The sequence below is a fragment of the Chelonoidis abingdonii genome, chromosome 3 (genome assembly GCF_003597395.2).
Source record: "Chelonoidis abingdonii isolate Lonesome George chromosome 3, CheloAbing_2.0, whole genome shotgun sequence".
NCBI classification, from domain to species: Eukaryota; Metazoa; Chordata; order Testudines; family Testudinidae; genus Chelonoidis; species Chelonoidis abingdonii.
In genome coordinates, this window is record NC_133771.1 from 7,444,605 (window position 1) to 7,459,872 (window position 15,268).

The window sequence follows — 15,268 nt, forward strand, 5'->3', positions numbered from 1 at the left end:
GTTTCCTGGGAAGGAAACTACTTTCATATTTCTCTCATTTCCCCACACACGCCCACATGCTGAAAATATCTATATATGATTAGGGTAAATTAAGTGTGATATTTTAAAGGGAATTAGTGTGCCAGTTCCATTTTATTTTCTTCCCCCACGCTGTTTTGACCAGTGCACCAGTATGGTTAAAGCTGTACTAGATAGCCATAGCTGACATTTTGTACCTTTTAAACCAGTCTTGTAAAATTGTATTCAACTGAAGTAAGTACATTTTAGTCTTTTGTGTTTTAAAAATATTTATTTCAAAAAGCAAGCACCCCTGGAGAGAATGCAAACAAAACATTTCTGTTTTACTTGAAGGAGGTAGCTTTGTGGCACATTAAGCAGACTGTGATCATTATCTGCTCAGAGATCTATAGATCTGTGGTGAGGTTAAAATCAAGGCACACTAGAGCTTGCTTTTTTTTGCCAAAGCATTGGTATTGTACTGTAAGGGCTCCCTTGTGCTGATGAGAATCCAGGGGAGACTTTGAGAACCTAATGACAAAGACTGCCCCAATTCCAGACTCTGGAGAGGGGGTCTAGTTCCTCCAAGTCATCCTATTCCTCAGGTCCCCATCCCAAGAATATGGGCATCCATTCCCTACCTGCTGTGTCCATTAAGTCCCATGCACTCCATCTGCTTTCACTTATGGCATTAGGGAAGAGAGTTCAGTGTCAACATTCCAGAAATCCAGTGGCAACTCTTGTTTGAGCTACTTTTTAACAGCATGTAACCTTTCTCTGTAATTCCACTGTTCTTTAGTTCATTTAAAAGTGGTATTGGTCTACAGATGGAGTCCTACTGAGCATTCTTTGCCAGTTTCAAGTATATGTAAAAGTTTGGGGGGAGGGGGCTGATTTTTTTTGTAAGTGACTCATTCCTAATTTTCCAAAAAGACTGTTTTTTAAACTTAGATCTTGCTTAATCTAACTTTCCCATTACCCCTACTACCATTACAACTACAATAGTACTGTAGACAGTGTTGTCAGTGCCAAGCATTCAAAAGTCATGAGTCAGACCCTCAAATTGTGAGGGTTTTTTTTTAAATTGTCTTCCAGTTTTTGAATCAACCCACAACGTGTGTGTGTGTGTGTGTGTGTGTGTGTGTCTTTCTCTCTGGTTCAAAATGAAACCTTAAGCATATAAAAATTGTACCTCCTTGCTGGCTGCTCAAAGGAGGATTCCACTTACTCTCTGCTAGCCTCTGGGGTTGGAAGCTGCTATTGTATTAGCCTTCCCTCTTCCCTTTTAGCTCTCCTCAGTCCCCACCCTCATTCTCCTCTTGTACCTCTTCAGTGTCCCTCCTGCTTTTCATGTTCTTGTGTTCTACCCTGATTTCCCCTAACCCCCCTCAGCCTTTTTCCCTGCACATCAATATTTCCATTGCACTATGCATTACCCTGACCCAGTGGTCCCCATTCTTTTTGTGGCCAGTAACACATTCATGTTTTCAGAAGAGCATGGCGGGCGCCAACAATTACTCACATAAAGGGCCAGCTCCAGGCACCAGTGGAGCAAGCACATGCCTGGGGCAGCATTTAGTCCACTCTGCAGAGTTGGCACTTTTTTGGGCTTTTTGGCACCATTTCTGGGCAGTATGGAGAGAAGCCGGGAGGACAGAGAACACTGGTGCCTGCAGCCCCAGAGTATTCTGTCACCAGCAGGCGTGGGGCCACGGCTTCTTTCCGGCTTAAGCTGTGGCCCCGCATCTGCCAGGGACCAAGAACACCACAGCCTGCAGCCCCAGAGTTCTCTGTCCCTAGCAGGCATGGGGCCGTGGCTGCTCTCCCCTGCTGGGCACTAGGCAGGTCCCATGCCGGCACCTGCAGCCCCAGAGTTCTCTGTCCCCGGCAGGCTTGGGGTCGTGGCTTCTGTCCCCTGCTGGGCGCTAGGTGGGTCCCGCACCTGCCAGGGACAGAGAACTCCGGCACCCGCAGCCTCCAAACCTGGAGTTCTCTGTCTCTGGCAGGCGTGGGGCCACAGCTTCTCTCCAGCTTAATCTGCGGCCCCACACCTGCCGGGAACCGAGAACACCGGTGCCCTCAGTCTGCAGCCCCAGAGAAGCCGCAGCCCCGCACCTGCCAGGGACCAAGAACACCGGTGCCTGCAGCCCCGGAGTGCTCAGTCCTCGGCAGGCATGGGGCTGCAGCTTCTCTCCCCTGCTGGGCACTAGGTGGGCACACATTAATGCCCTGGTGGGCGCCATGGTGCCCACGGGCACTGCGTTGGGAACCACTTCCCTCACCTATCCCACGCTCTCCTGTGCCTGGCTCTTCACATTCCAGTATCTCCACTCAGTCTCTTGCTCACCATGTTCTTCTGCTGCCTCTCTTTGGCTTTTCTACTGCTCCTGGCAGTTCCTTGTCTCCTCAGTGTCTGTCTGGATACCTAACCATAATGGCTTTAGTCTTATTGAAAACGGTAAGGGTTAGTGACCGTATTACTAGACAGCTTTACTCCCTGAGAATCTACCATCTACTTGCAGAGACTCTCATCAAATGTCAACAGTCTTACCTGGTATCTACCTCATTGAAAGAAATGGGAGGTGTACACCTTGGATAAGGGAACTTTCATGAGAGAAGACAAGAATGGGGCAATCAAGTGACAGATTTAAAGAGTTACAAGACTTGCAATAAAATTGACTTGGCAACACTGAGTAGAGAGTTTTTAAGAGAGGTGTGTAGCTGCCAGTAGTACTTAACTGCTATCAGATGCAAAACTAAAGCTCTGCCTTAACTACGGTGCTGCTGGCACACTACCATAATACTTTGCTTAACAACTTTATTAAAATTAAAACATGAAATGTATAATCTTGTTTTATGGCAAATTAAAGCAGTCATTTTTACAAACACTGTAAACTGTTCATGATGGGAGACTTAGTATCTTGTGTGTCTACAGCACTAAGCACCCTGACAGAGCTTAAATCCCAGTTCGGCAAAGCACTTATGTGAGTAACCCTACTGAGTCAGCTTTGTGAGACTACTCACACTGAAATTTAAGCATCTACTTAAATGCTGTGCTGAATCAGATTGTAGACAGTAATAGAGAGGGAGAATCAAATTATGTCCATATGATTCGCGGATTACCTTTTTTGTGTAGATTTTTAGTTTTCCATCCAGTTGTTTTCTAAAGCCGGAGACACAAAGCAGAACAGGATATCTAGAGTATGGGTAAATATACATATATAATTCCCATAATTTTTTTTAAATTTTTTTTAGATTCCCGGACTGTGATGAGCCTTACCCTCGTCTCGTAGACCTCAATTTAGCTGGAGAGCCCACAGAAGAGGCCCCAATGGCAGTGCAGAGGGACTATGGCTTTTGGTGTCCCCGGGAGTTGAAAATAGACCCTGATCTGGGTTATTCTTTCCTGAGAGTACGAGACTGTTCGCCTCCTTGTCCAAATATGTACTTTAGGCGTGAAGAGCTCTCCTTTGCCCGATATTTCATCGGAGTGATTTCCATCGTCTGCCTTTCTGCTACCTTGTTTACTTTTTTAACTTTTCTGATTGATGTCACAAGATTCCGCTATCCAGAAAGACCCATTATATTTTATGCTGTCTGTTACATGATGGTGTCATTAATTTTCTTCATTGGCTTTTTGCTTGAGGACCGAGTAGCATGCAATGCATCTAGCCCTGCACAGTACAAGGCTTCTACAGTGACACAGGGCTCTCATAACAAAGCTTGCACCATGCTTTTCATGGTGCTGTATTTCTTTACCATGGCTGGCAGTGTTTGGTGGGTCATTCTTACCATCACATGGTTCTTGGCAGCTGTGCCAAAGTGGGGCAGTGAAGCAATTGAGAAGAAAGCATTGCTCTTCCATGCAAGTGCATGGGGCATTCCAGGAACTCTAACCATCATCCTTTTAGCAATGAATAAAATTGAAGGTGACAATATTAGTGGCGTGTGTTTTGTTGGCCTCTATGATGTGGATGCATTACGATATTTTGTTCTTGCCCCGCTCTGCCTGTATGTTGTGGTTGGAGTTTCTCTGCTGCTAGCTGGCATTATCTCCCTCAATCGGGTTCGCATTGAAATCCCATTAGAAAAAGAGAACCAGGACAAACTGGTGAAGTTTATGATCCGGATTGGCGTTTTCAGTGTTCTGTACCTCGTTCCACTCTTGGTTGTAATTGGCTGCTATTTCTATGAGCAGGCTTTCCGAGGTGTGTGGGAGACAACATGGATACAAGAACGCTGCAGAGAATATCACATCCCATGCCCATATCAGGTGAGGAAATTGATACGGAATATTCAGGACTGCAAAAAAATGAGAAGGGAGGGGATTCTGTAGGTATTTAACTATTGCTGAAAAGCAGCGGCTGCTCCTGATGGAGGGTTTTTGCCATTATTTATATTCTGTTAATGCTTTTGATTAATCTTCAAAAAGGCTGTTACAAGTCAATTCTATGGATGCAGCAAATGTGCAGTGCACCTTTTTGACAGAGCCTTGGAGAATTCTGACCTTTTTCTTAGTCAGTGGGATTTATAATGCTTTTCTCTTCGTTTCTTGGTTTTTTGTTTGTTTTTGTTTATGGCACCCACAAGAGTACAGAAGGAGGAGCCCTTTTATAACAATTCCAAGAGCGGGATCATGGGGCTTATCTTTTGAAGGGGGAATTAAGTGTTTGTTTCAAGCCTTGCCCTAAAGGAGGTCTAATGTGCAACTGAATTTCATCAATGTTCTGCTTGTTAACAATTTCTAAGAGTTTTGTGGTCTTCTGTAGCTGTACCTAATGTTTTAGTGATTCTCAACTGGGGTTCACATATCCCTGGGGATATGCAGGGGTCATGTTAACTCATCTAGATATTTGCCTAGTTTCACAATGGGGTATATAAAAAGCACTAGGAAAGTCCGTTCAAACTAAAATTTCATACAGACAATGACTTGTTTATACTGCTCTAAATATTGTACACGGAAACGTAAGTACAATATTTATATTCCAATTGATTTATAATTATGATAAAAATGAGACAGTATATGAGAAAGTAAGCAACTTTTCAGTAATAGTGTGCAGTAACACTTCTTTGTATTTTTATTTCCCATTTTGTAAGCAAGTAGCTTTTAACTAAGGTGAAACTTGGGGGTACGCAAGACAAATCAGACTCCTGAAAGAGGTACAGTAGTCTGGAAAGGTTGAGAGCCACTGTCTTAGACCACAGATTTCCATGTCACTTTCAGGAAACCCATATATGTTTAAAAAACAATAGTGTAAAATATCTGTATTATCTGAAATACTCTGTACAGAGCGTTAGAGCTTGTAGTTCATCAGGTTTATTTTTAAAGAACAGGTTTGGCTTGTCATTGTTTGATACAGTTACCGTGTAAGCAAATACCATAAAGAATTCTAGATGCCAGACTCTCCACTGTTACACCAGTTTGGTGGTGGTGTAATTAGAGTTAGAAAGAAGAGGAAAATCAGGTACTGAGAGAGTAGTTGATCAGATGAAGCCTAGTTTCTTTTATTATGCTAAAGTGGTTGTGGCAAAAGGTTGAGTTTCTGAAGCATTCAGAGTGTTAGTTGCTAGACCATGCTCTCTGTTTTGCATCTCAATGGAAAAGATTTCACAATACTTTATTTGAAGGGGGTTATATAACATGGGTTCCACTGGGTGTCTGCAGTTGCACTAGTATAAGGACCATGTCAGTGTTCAGCTCTAAAGCAGTTGAAAAACCATCTGGGTCACCAGAGTTCATGTTTTAATGCCATAAAAATATCACGTAAAGGTTTGGAATACTTTGTAGGGCTTGATGATACTCCTTTATTACTTGTAACCCTTTATTGTTTGTTCTTACATACTCAAAGTAATAGCAAGCAAAAAAATATTAAGTGCATCAGAAGCAGGCAGTCTACTGAAAAAAAACGGTGGGGCCACTGGACAATTGAGATGCTAAGGGAGCACTCAGTGAGATAAAGGCATTGGAAGGGCCCTTGAGAGATCATCTAGTCCAACCCCCTGTGTTGAGGCATGACCAAGTATACCTAGGCCTTGGCTACACTTGTGCTTTACAGTGCTGCAGCTTTCTCGCTCAGGGGTGTGAAAAAAACACACCCCTGAGCACTACAAGATACAACACTGTAAAGCACCAATGTAAACAGTGCCGCAGCGCTGGGAGCGTGGCTCCCAGCGCTTCAAGCTAACCCCATGAGAATGTGGAGTACGTGCAGCGCTGGGAGATCTCTCTCCTGGTGCTGCGACCACACTCGCAAGTGTAGCCATACCCCAAGACTAACTCTTACAGGTGTTTTGACTAAACTGTTAACCTTCAATGACCAGAATTCCACAACCTCTGTTGAAAAAATACATAAGTGCTTAACTGTCCTTTATAGTTCAAAAGATTTTCCTAATATATAACAAATCTTCCTTGCTGCAAATTAAGCCCATTACTTCTTGTCCTACCTTCAGTGAACATGTAGAACAATTGATCCCTGTGCTCTTTTTTTTTTTTTATAACAGTGCTTTACATATTTGAAGACTGTTATCCCGTTCCCCCTCACGCTTCTCTTCTCAAAACTCAGCATGCCCAATTTCTTTTAACCTTTCCTCACAGGTCAGGTTTTCTAAACTTTCAATCATTACTCTTGCTCTCCTTTGGACTTTCTCCGTTTGACATTTTTCCTAAAATGTGGCACCCACAGTTTGGACACAGTACTCCAGCTGAGATCTCACTAGTGCTGAGTAGAGTGAGACAATTACCTCTTGTGTCTTACATAGGACATTCCTGTTAATACATCTCAGAATACTAGCCTTTTTTGCAACTGCATCACATTGACTCACATTCTGTCTGCGATCCACTGTAATTCCCAGACCCTCTTCGGCAGTACTAGAACAATTACAAAATGGGGAAAAACTGGCTATCTGGAATTGAGTTTTTTCCCTTTAAGTGAAATATTTTGCACTTGTCTATTGAATTTCATCTTGTTGACTTCAGACCAATTCTCCAATTTGTCAAGATTGTTTTGAATTCTAATCCTATCTTCCAAGGTGCTTACAGTCCCTCCCAGCTTATCTGCAGATTTGATAAGCATGCTCTCTGATCCATTATCCAGCTCATTGATGAAAACATTGAATAGTACTGGACTCAGGACAGACCCTTGCAGTATCCCACTAGATGAGTTCTCGCAGTTTGATAACAAGCTATTGATAACTACTCTTTATAGTACAGTCTTTCAGCTCTTTGTGCACCAACTTTATAGTAATATCATTCTAGACCACGTTTCCCTAGTTTGCATGTATCTGTTAGTCCTTCTCCAGTCTTCTGGGACCTCACCCATCCATGAATTCTCAAAGATAATTGACAAGTGTTCTGAAATTGCTTCATCTAGTTCCTTAAGTATCCTTGGGTGAATTTCATCAGGCCCTACTGAACTGAATATATCTAACTTATCTAAATGTTGTTGAAGCTGTTCTTTCCCCATTTTGGCTCTGTAATGTATAAAATTGGATGGGATATTGCTTACTTGGAATTCATGGAGTATTTTAAAGATGGAAATGTGTAGCATCTTAATGAGCAAAATCCTGGTTAGTGGAATAATGTCAGCATGTAGTAAAAATGCTACTCAAATCTCCAGCAAACCGTTAACATGATAATAGCTCAGCGGGAGTTGTTAATAGAACCATTATTGTTCTTCCACTGACAATTTAACATCAAATTGGGTTGAAGGACCTGTAGGCCCTATGGAATATTAGAAGGGTTTTTCTTTTAACCTTTGAAACTTTTTCTTAAGCTAAACATGCTTCCCCACTTAAGCTGTCCAGGCCCCTAATTTGAACAGATTTACAAAATAGCAATCAATTGGTTTATCCTTGAATGGTCAAAGCTATTGAGAAACAGTATAAGGTTTGGAGCCAATTTTTAAGTTTTTTGGTATGTTTTTTTAATAGTCTTACATATCTCTCCTTTAAATAATCTTTAAAATGTTTGAATTGTAGGGGCTCTATTTTGTGCGGGAGGGAGGAGTTTCCTGAGCCAAATCCTGAGGTCCTCACTCAGTCCTTACTCCAGGCAACACTGAATGCCTAAATAAGGACTTCAGGATTTTGTCCTATTAAGAGTAAACTGTGTTACAGTTAAGAGACTAGCACTTAATCCCATGGCATAATGGCTTGCTAAAATGTTGACAAGGTTTCTATAGAATTACATTATTTTATTCCAACTACAGAATAGGAATAAGAGAGAGAGGCTGTTGCGGCAGACAGGAATACTCCAGCCACATCTCCTACAAGGGCCATCACAGCTAGGATTCTAATAAAGGCAAGCCCTCAGGTGCTCTAACCCAGTGCTTCTTAAACTATCTGTGGGGTACCGGCAATCTTTTTTTCCAATATGCCCGGGTCCGGTGCCATATTATTACCCTATTCAATGCTCTTCTGAGGAAACTCCAGCAGCCAATGGCTCACAGACCGGCACCGGTCTGCAGACCACCACTGAGAAGCACTGCTCTAACTACATGAGGGCCTAACCAGGCCTGGCAAGTCCCAGGTCAGAGACTCAATCACCTTTGTACTGTCACTTTGAACCTTGCATTGAGTGTAGTTCAGACTCTGGAATGAATTCGTTCATATAATCTTTATAATCAGTGCTTGTTTTTGAGAGCTGCAGTATGTTTTCCTGAGCAACGTGAGCATGTGTAGTAATCTGTTACGTTCTTTTGTGAATTGCTTGCTTCTATCCTTTGTCCTCCCAGGTATTAGTATAAAAGTATTTGAGGATTTACGTCACATTGCGCTGTTTCAGCCAGTCTGAATTGCAGTTAAGATCCCTATATACGAACACGCTTCTGAGCAGATTTGCTGGAAGTTGGATGGAGGGCAACATTTCAGATTGTGAATTACTTCACTGTGGAAACAAAAAAATAATAATTTCAGTCTATGGCTTGTTAGCAACAGAGACAATCTCTAATGTAATTGAAGAGGATTTACTTGCATTTTACTTATGTGACATAACATATTTATTTTTTTTAAAGTGGTATGGAGAAAGGATTCTGATTGTTACTTAGATATGTTTTAAATACCCTTAGAGCATATTTTTGGGGAAATGTATTAAATTCATGGATCTTACATTGAATGGATGAGGTAGGAATGAATTATTCCTACCAACTTTTACAAAATTCCTCTTTAATATATAGTTAGAAAATCTCAAGATCCTTGTAGTACAGCATATATTTTTAAATATGATGTGGGAAAAAATAATCTGTTACAAGAAATTATTAATTTAGTGACCTCTAATATTTAGGACTCTAGTCACAATAATTTGTTCTGATCTAGTAATTCTGCTTCCAGTCAATAACATTTCTCCATGAATTGTAATATAAAATTGGTTCAACCTAAAGTTACTTTTATTAACCTGCTTTTAGACTTAAGGACACATCAGTGTTTTTGTTCACATAAATTTCAGACGTTACTTATTTTCAATATATTAATGCAATTTAAAAAAAACAACCCTTATTTAGCTGTCTTTAAACTGCAAGATTCTAGTTGAGCCAAAAACCTCAATTGTGTGTTTTTTTCTAAGGCGGTTGCAGCGGTCTTCCCATCTATCAGGGAGGGAGGCCCCGCCCCCTTGCTACGATGCCTCTGGAGTGACTCAGTTCAGGGGGGCATGAGCCAACAGTTAGTAGGCCCAAGGCTGCAGTCCAGGCAGAGCAGGACCTCGAGCACGGTGGGACACCAACAGTTAAGGGGTTCTGGCCTTCGGTCAGGCAAAGCAACAGAACAGTCTAGGGGGATCGGCTCTCTGGCAGGGCAGACAGGAAAACCCATCTGGTGTCCTAGCTCTGATGGACGACAGACCAATGCAGGCCTTTTGGCCTAAAGGTGGGAGGCTGCCATGTACAGGGGTAGGGTGGCAGGGGATAGGATGATACACCTGACTCCACTTCATCCCAGCCCAGGGCCCTAACAGTGGCAGAGTGTTCTGCCACTAGGTCAACAGGGAATCAAGCAGCAACATGCTGGCCAGCTGGCAATCAATAATGCAGCTGAACCCTATTCGGCTTCCTTGGTCTCCTTCCTACAATCCCATTCAGGAGGTACCTGGATTCCAGGTTTGTCATTGTCTTGCCGGGGTAAATGGCTAATGGTAGCCCCAACAGCTCCTCGGTGTCTCCAGTGCCTGGCAGCTATCTGGGAGGAGGCCACACTCATCAGTAGCCAATGCCTGGCTTTGTACATTTTGTTTTAAAAAGTATATTCATAAAAGTAAAAATTTCAAAAGCAGGGAGGGGCTGGGTAAGGGTGAGTAGTGCTTCATTTCCTGCCTCTAGTCTCATGATTGTTTTCCTTAAAGCTCCAGCTCCTGGAGTCAAGTGGATGTGATAATTTCAGCCTCCATTCTTAAAGAAAAAGTACATTTCTAGCCCTCATGGCAATGGAGAAAGCTTCAAAATGTGATTTCAGTGTACCCTAAAGGCTCAAAAACCAGAAGGCAAATAAAGACCAAATTTATTATTTTTACATAAACTCATGATTTTAAAGCCAATCTCATAGTTTTGCCAACCCTCAAAAATCATCTCCTTCTGCTTTCCTGAACAAACAGAAGGAAGTTAACACAAGGTGTACAAATATTCCCCTAGAGTCCCTTCAACACTGGGGATCCCTCTTGAAGAGGGAATCCGGTGCGCAGATGACAGGGTAGAGCAGGGGTGGAAAAACTACAGCCCACGGGCCATGGCAGATTGATCAGAACTTTTAATCTGGCCCTCGAGCTTCCGCTGGGGAGTGGGGTCGGGGGGGGGGGGTTGCCCCACTCCAGCAGTGGAGGAGACCCTCAGGGATGCAGGTGTAAGCCACACACCTGGATGTGGTCTTCTGTCCCATCTAGTGGCACTGAGACCACTTAGAGTTAAATGAGTCTGCTCTACAGCCTTAGCTAGCAGCCAGTTGGTTTTTAGCTCATGCAGTAGAGGCTCATGCACTAAGCTCCAGAAGCCCCAGGTTCGATTCCCGGGGTCGATGACCGGGGTCTGTTGGTGTTATACACGTTCCGGGCGGCACTTACCTCAAGCAGCTCCCAGAAGCAGCGACATGTCCTCCTTCCAGCTCCTAAGTGTAGGGGCAGCTATGGGGTTCTGCATGCTGCCTCTGCCCCTGCATCTCCTATTGGGGAACTGCAGCCAATGGGAGCTGCATAGGTGGCACCTGCAGACAGGACAGTGCACAGAGCTGCCAGGCCGGTGCCATGTCTCTGCATAGGAACCATAGGGGAGGACACCCCTTTGCTTCCAGGAGCTGCTTGAAGTAAGCACTGCCTGGAGCCTGCACCCCTGAGCCCTGGCACCCAAACCCCCTGCCTCAGCCCTGATTCCCCTCCAAACCCCTCAGTCCCAGCTCAAAGCACCGTCCTGCACGCCAAACCCCTCATCTCCAGCCTTGCCCCAGAGCCTGCTTCCCCAGCCAGAACCCTCACCCCAACCCCCAATTTCATGAGCATTCATGGCCCACCATACAATTTCTCTACCCAGATGTGGCCCTTAGGCCGAAAAGCTTTTCCACACCTGGGGTAGAGTAACAGAGGGCCCAGAGCCAGGAATAACACCAAGGAGTCCTGAATCCATCTGCTGTAACCATTAGAACGGTATATGACACATCCCATGCTGCATTGATGCTAATGGGAGTTTTGTCTAAGTTTAAGGGTATTGACTACAAGATTTAGCTCTAATTCTGTAAGTGTTTTTTTTTTTATATCATAGAAAATTAACAGATAAAGGTGAATTATTCCTTGGAAATCACAGGCTATAAAATCAAACACACATATTGTACATAATGAGTGTTACCCTTGATTTTTTTGTTTTAAACTTTCAGGTGGAGGTTTGAATTGAAATGCAATTTTTAATTTGTAACAATGTAGTTGAATCACACCAAGAAATAGTTTTACAACAGACTTTCTCTTCCCATGGCTGCAGTGAAGTGTAACCCCACTTGACACTACTTTATTTTCATGCACAAGTGCTTTAGAACAATTGCACATGCAGACTAAAGAGGAGAAGAAAACGAGGCATGTAAACATCTTGCTGAAACCGGTGACAAGAAGTAATTGTTTGAATGTTGAATCCTCTGCCTTGTAGGATGCAGAATAAGTTGGGATGGTGTGTTCACCTTGTTTCTTTGAAGAAATATGCAACATTTGCAGAGTGTTCTATAATTCACAGGAGTTGCCAATATTTTTTTAAAATACAAAGTATCTCAGTTGTTTTGACTGTGTGTTACCATAGTTTTTTAAAGAACGGGGGGAAGGGAGTTAACTTGAATACAGAAAAGAAGCTTTGTTAAGAAATGTAGTATCAGGTTGATTTCTAAACCATTTAATGTAATTGGTGTATGGCATTGCGATCAAATATATATATAAATCTAGGTTTTCCTTTTAAAAAACAAGGTATTTAGAACTCCTCACAGTAGAGGTAATGGATTTGCTTAAATCTGCCCTAAGATGCTTGTTAAAGGTAATTATCCTAGTCTCAAAAAAGGCTCCATTTAAAAGGGAAAACCACCATGTAAGGCTTTGTCTACACTGAACTTCTGTCAGTAAAACTTCTGTCATTTGGGGGTGTGGAAAAAACACACACACCCAAAGTTTTACCGATGACAAGCACCTGTGTGAACAGCACTTTGTCAGTGGGAGAGCTCTCCTGTGGACAAAGCTACTGCCTCTCTTGGCCAGGGGAGGATGGGGGGGATTTTTTTGTCCGTGCAGTTGTGTTGCTAAAAGGTGGCAGTGCAGATATAGCTTAAGTCTTTCTGAAGCTCAGTTTACTCAGAGGTTTTATCAGGAAGTCTGAATATCAAAATAGAGTTCTTTTGTATCCCTCATCAACTAAGTTAATAAAAATAAAGTTCAATACAGAAGATATTGCACCACTTCATAGAAGTGAATCAATCCATTTCTCATATCTACTTCAGCTTTTAAGAAAAGCAGTTCATTCAAACTAATTGCCCAGATAGCTCACTTGTAGCTCCAACAATATCAGTTATTCTCTCTCCACGTTGCAATTCTAAGGGGTAGTCTACACTAGAAGTGCTATAGTGGCGCAGCTGCACTACGTCTGGTGAAAACTATGCGAACAGGAGAGAGTTCTCCTATCAGCATAATAAGTCAACCTCTATGTCGGTGGGAGACCTCTTATAGTGCTGTCCACACCGGTGCTTAGGTTGGTGTAATTTATGTTGTTCAGGGGGGGTCACTTAGTCACACTTCTAAGTGACATAAGTGGTAGTGTACACCAAGCCCTAGTCACTCTTGGGATATAAATAAAGGGGACACTACATGTTCTCACATCGCCTCCGCATGCAGATGTCTTGCAGTATATTAAGAATACAGACAGAAGGCAGTCATTCATGCAGTCTGACAAATTTGTGCTAGAGAATTTTTGAAGATCTATAAGAGATCCTTTTTCTTCCACTATAGTATCCAGACTGTTTGATCTGTGTGTATAATTTTTCCAAATATTTTCCTACCTTCTCTTAATTATTAACAGGATCATCTTACCTTCTTATTTGTTGAATGTTTTGTACACTAGTTCTTGTCAAAGAGACTTTAAAAGGAATTTAGTATCTCACTTATTTTAAGTCTCAATTTCATCACCTTCCTCATTTATTAATATGCCTACTCTCTCCCTGAACTACTACTACTTACGCTGATATATTTTTATGGAAGCTCTTTATTCCCACTCACCACTTCAGCTGTCATTAACGAATTCTTCTTTCCTCCATTATTTGAAGCGCAGATTCATAGACTTTAAGGTCAGAAGGAACCATCATGATCGTTTCGTCTGACCTCTCCTGCACATTGCAGGCCACAGAAACTCACTCCTGAAATAGCAGCAAAGAATCCTGTACCACCTTATAGACTAACAGACGTTTTGGAGCATAAGCTTTCATGGGTGAATACCCACTTCGTCAGATGCATTTAGACCCATGAAAGCTCATGCTCCAAAACGTCTGTTAGTCTATAAGGTGCCACAGGATTCTTTGCTGCTTTTACAGATCCAGACTAACACGGCTACTCCTCTGATTTATAGAGGTTGTGTGGTTTGCTCTGTGTTCTCCTTGCCCAGAAGCTTTGTTCCCCATTTCATATCTCCACAGGACAGGAATCATCTCTCCTTCCCCCTTTCTACTTGGAGAATTGATACTCTGGGGATGGGGGGGTTAAAAATTCACAGGTTTGTGAAATGAGCCCTCTGGGCCATCTTGTCTGCTCATAGACAAAAATATTGAAAACAAACTTTGAATAAAGTTGAACCAAAAAAGTTTCTAATTCTTAAAGGATGGAGGTTCTGGAACAGCTTCCCAATAGCAGTAGTGGGAGCAAACAACTTAACTGAGTTTAAGATGGAGCTTGATAAATTTGTGAATGGGATTATATGATGGGGTTGCCTGCTATAGCAGGAGACTGGACTCAGTGATCCAGAAAGACCCTTCCAATCCTGTCTGTATATAATTTTACAGGATTTCTCATGACTACAAGGTATTTCAGGCAGCCTGAACTATCTCTTTGACAGTTACCCTGCTTAGGCAAAAGCTCAAGGGAATAACAGGACCTTATACCAAATCTTGAAGGTTAATGGGCAAGGGTGCCTTAGACTACTGTTTGTGTAAATATATCTATAGTGAATTTCTATGGTATCCATCGCTATAGTGTCTGAATCCTTCATATTAATTTAAACAGAGCAGCTATTTCTAGTACCTGTTACTGTTGTTGCCCAGTGGCTGTATCTAATGGATGCTTGCTTTCACTGCCATTCTGGGAATTTAACTGAAAGCCTTCCTAAACCATGTTTTTTCCACTGTGGTATGAAGATGACCAAACTCTGGATAACCACCAGAAGAAGTAACTTTAATGAATAAGGATCTTCTAACAATCCAGCTGTCTTGCTGGTCCTAGGAAATACTGTCTGAGGGACAGACAGCAGAGTGCCCCAGCCAGTCTTACTTAATTTCCACATAAAGACACAAGGGGAGAAGGACACAAATCATTCAGAGCTTTATAGATCATAATCTGCACCTTGTATCAGAGGGGTAGCCGTGTTTGTCTGGATCTGTACAGATCAACAGAGCCAGATGTGTGCCCAGAAGCCTCCTACTGCAAGACAAACCAAAGAAAGAAACCAATAGGACTCCACTGGCCATCACATACAGCCCCTAGCTAAAACCCCTCCAATGCATCATCAGCGATCTACAACCCATCCTGGACAACGGTCCCACACTTTCACAGGCCTTGGGTGGCAGG

General features: G+C 42.6%; 1 protein-coding gene across 2 annotated transcripts in view; it reads left to right on the forward strand.

Annotated features, from left to right (window-relative positions):
* Window positions 1–15,268, forward strand: part of FZD3 (frizzled class receptor 3) — a 90,705-nt gene that overhangs the window by 41,900 nt on the left and 33,537 nt on the right. For both annotated transcript variants that reach the window (XM_032790873.2, XM_032790874.2), the window contains one exon: window positions 3,253–4,270. In XM_032790873.2, coding sequence (XP_032646764.1) covers window positions 3,253–4,270 — 1,018 coding nt within the window. The remainder of the gene's footprint in view (window positions 1–3,252; window positions 4,271–15,268) is intronic.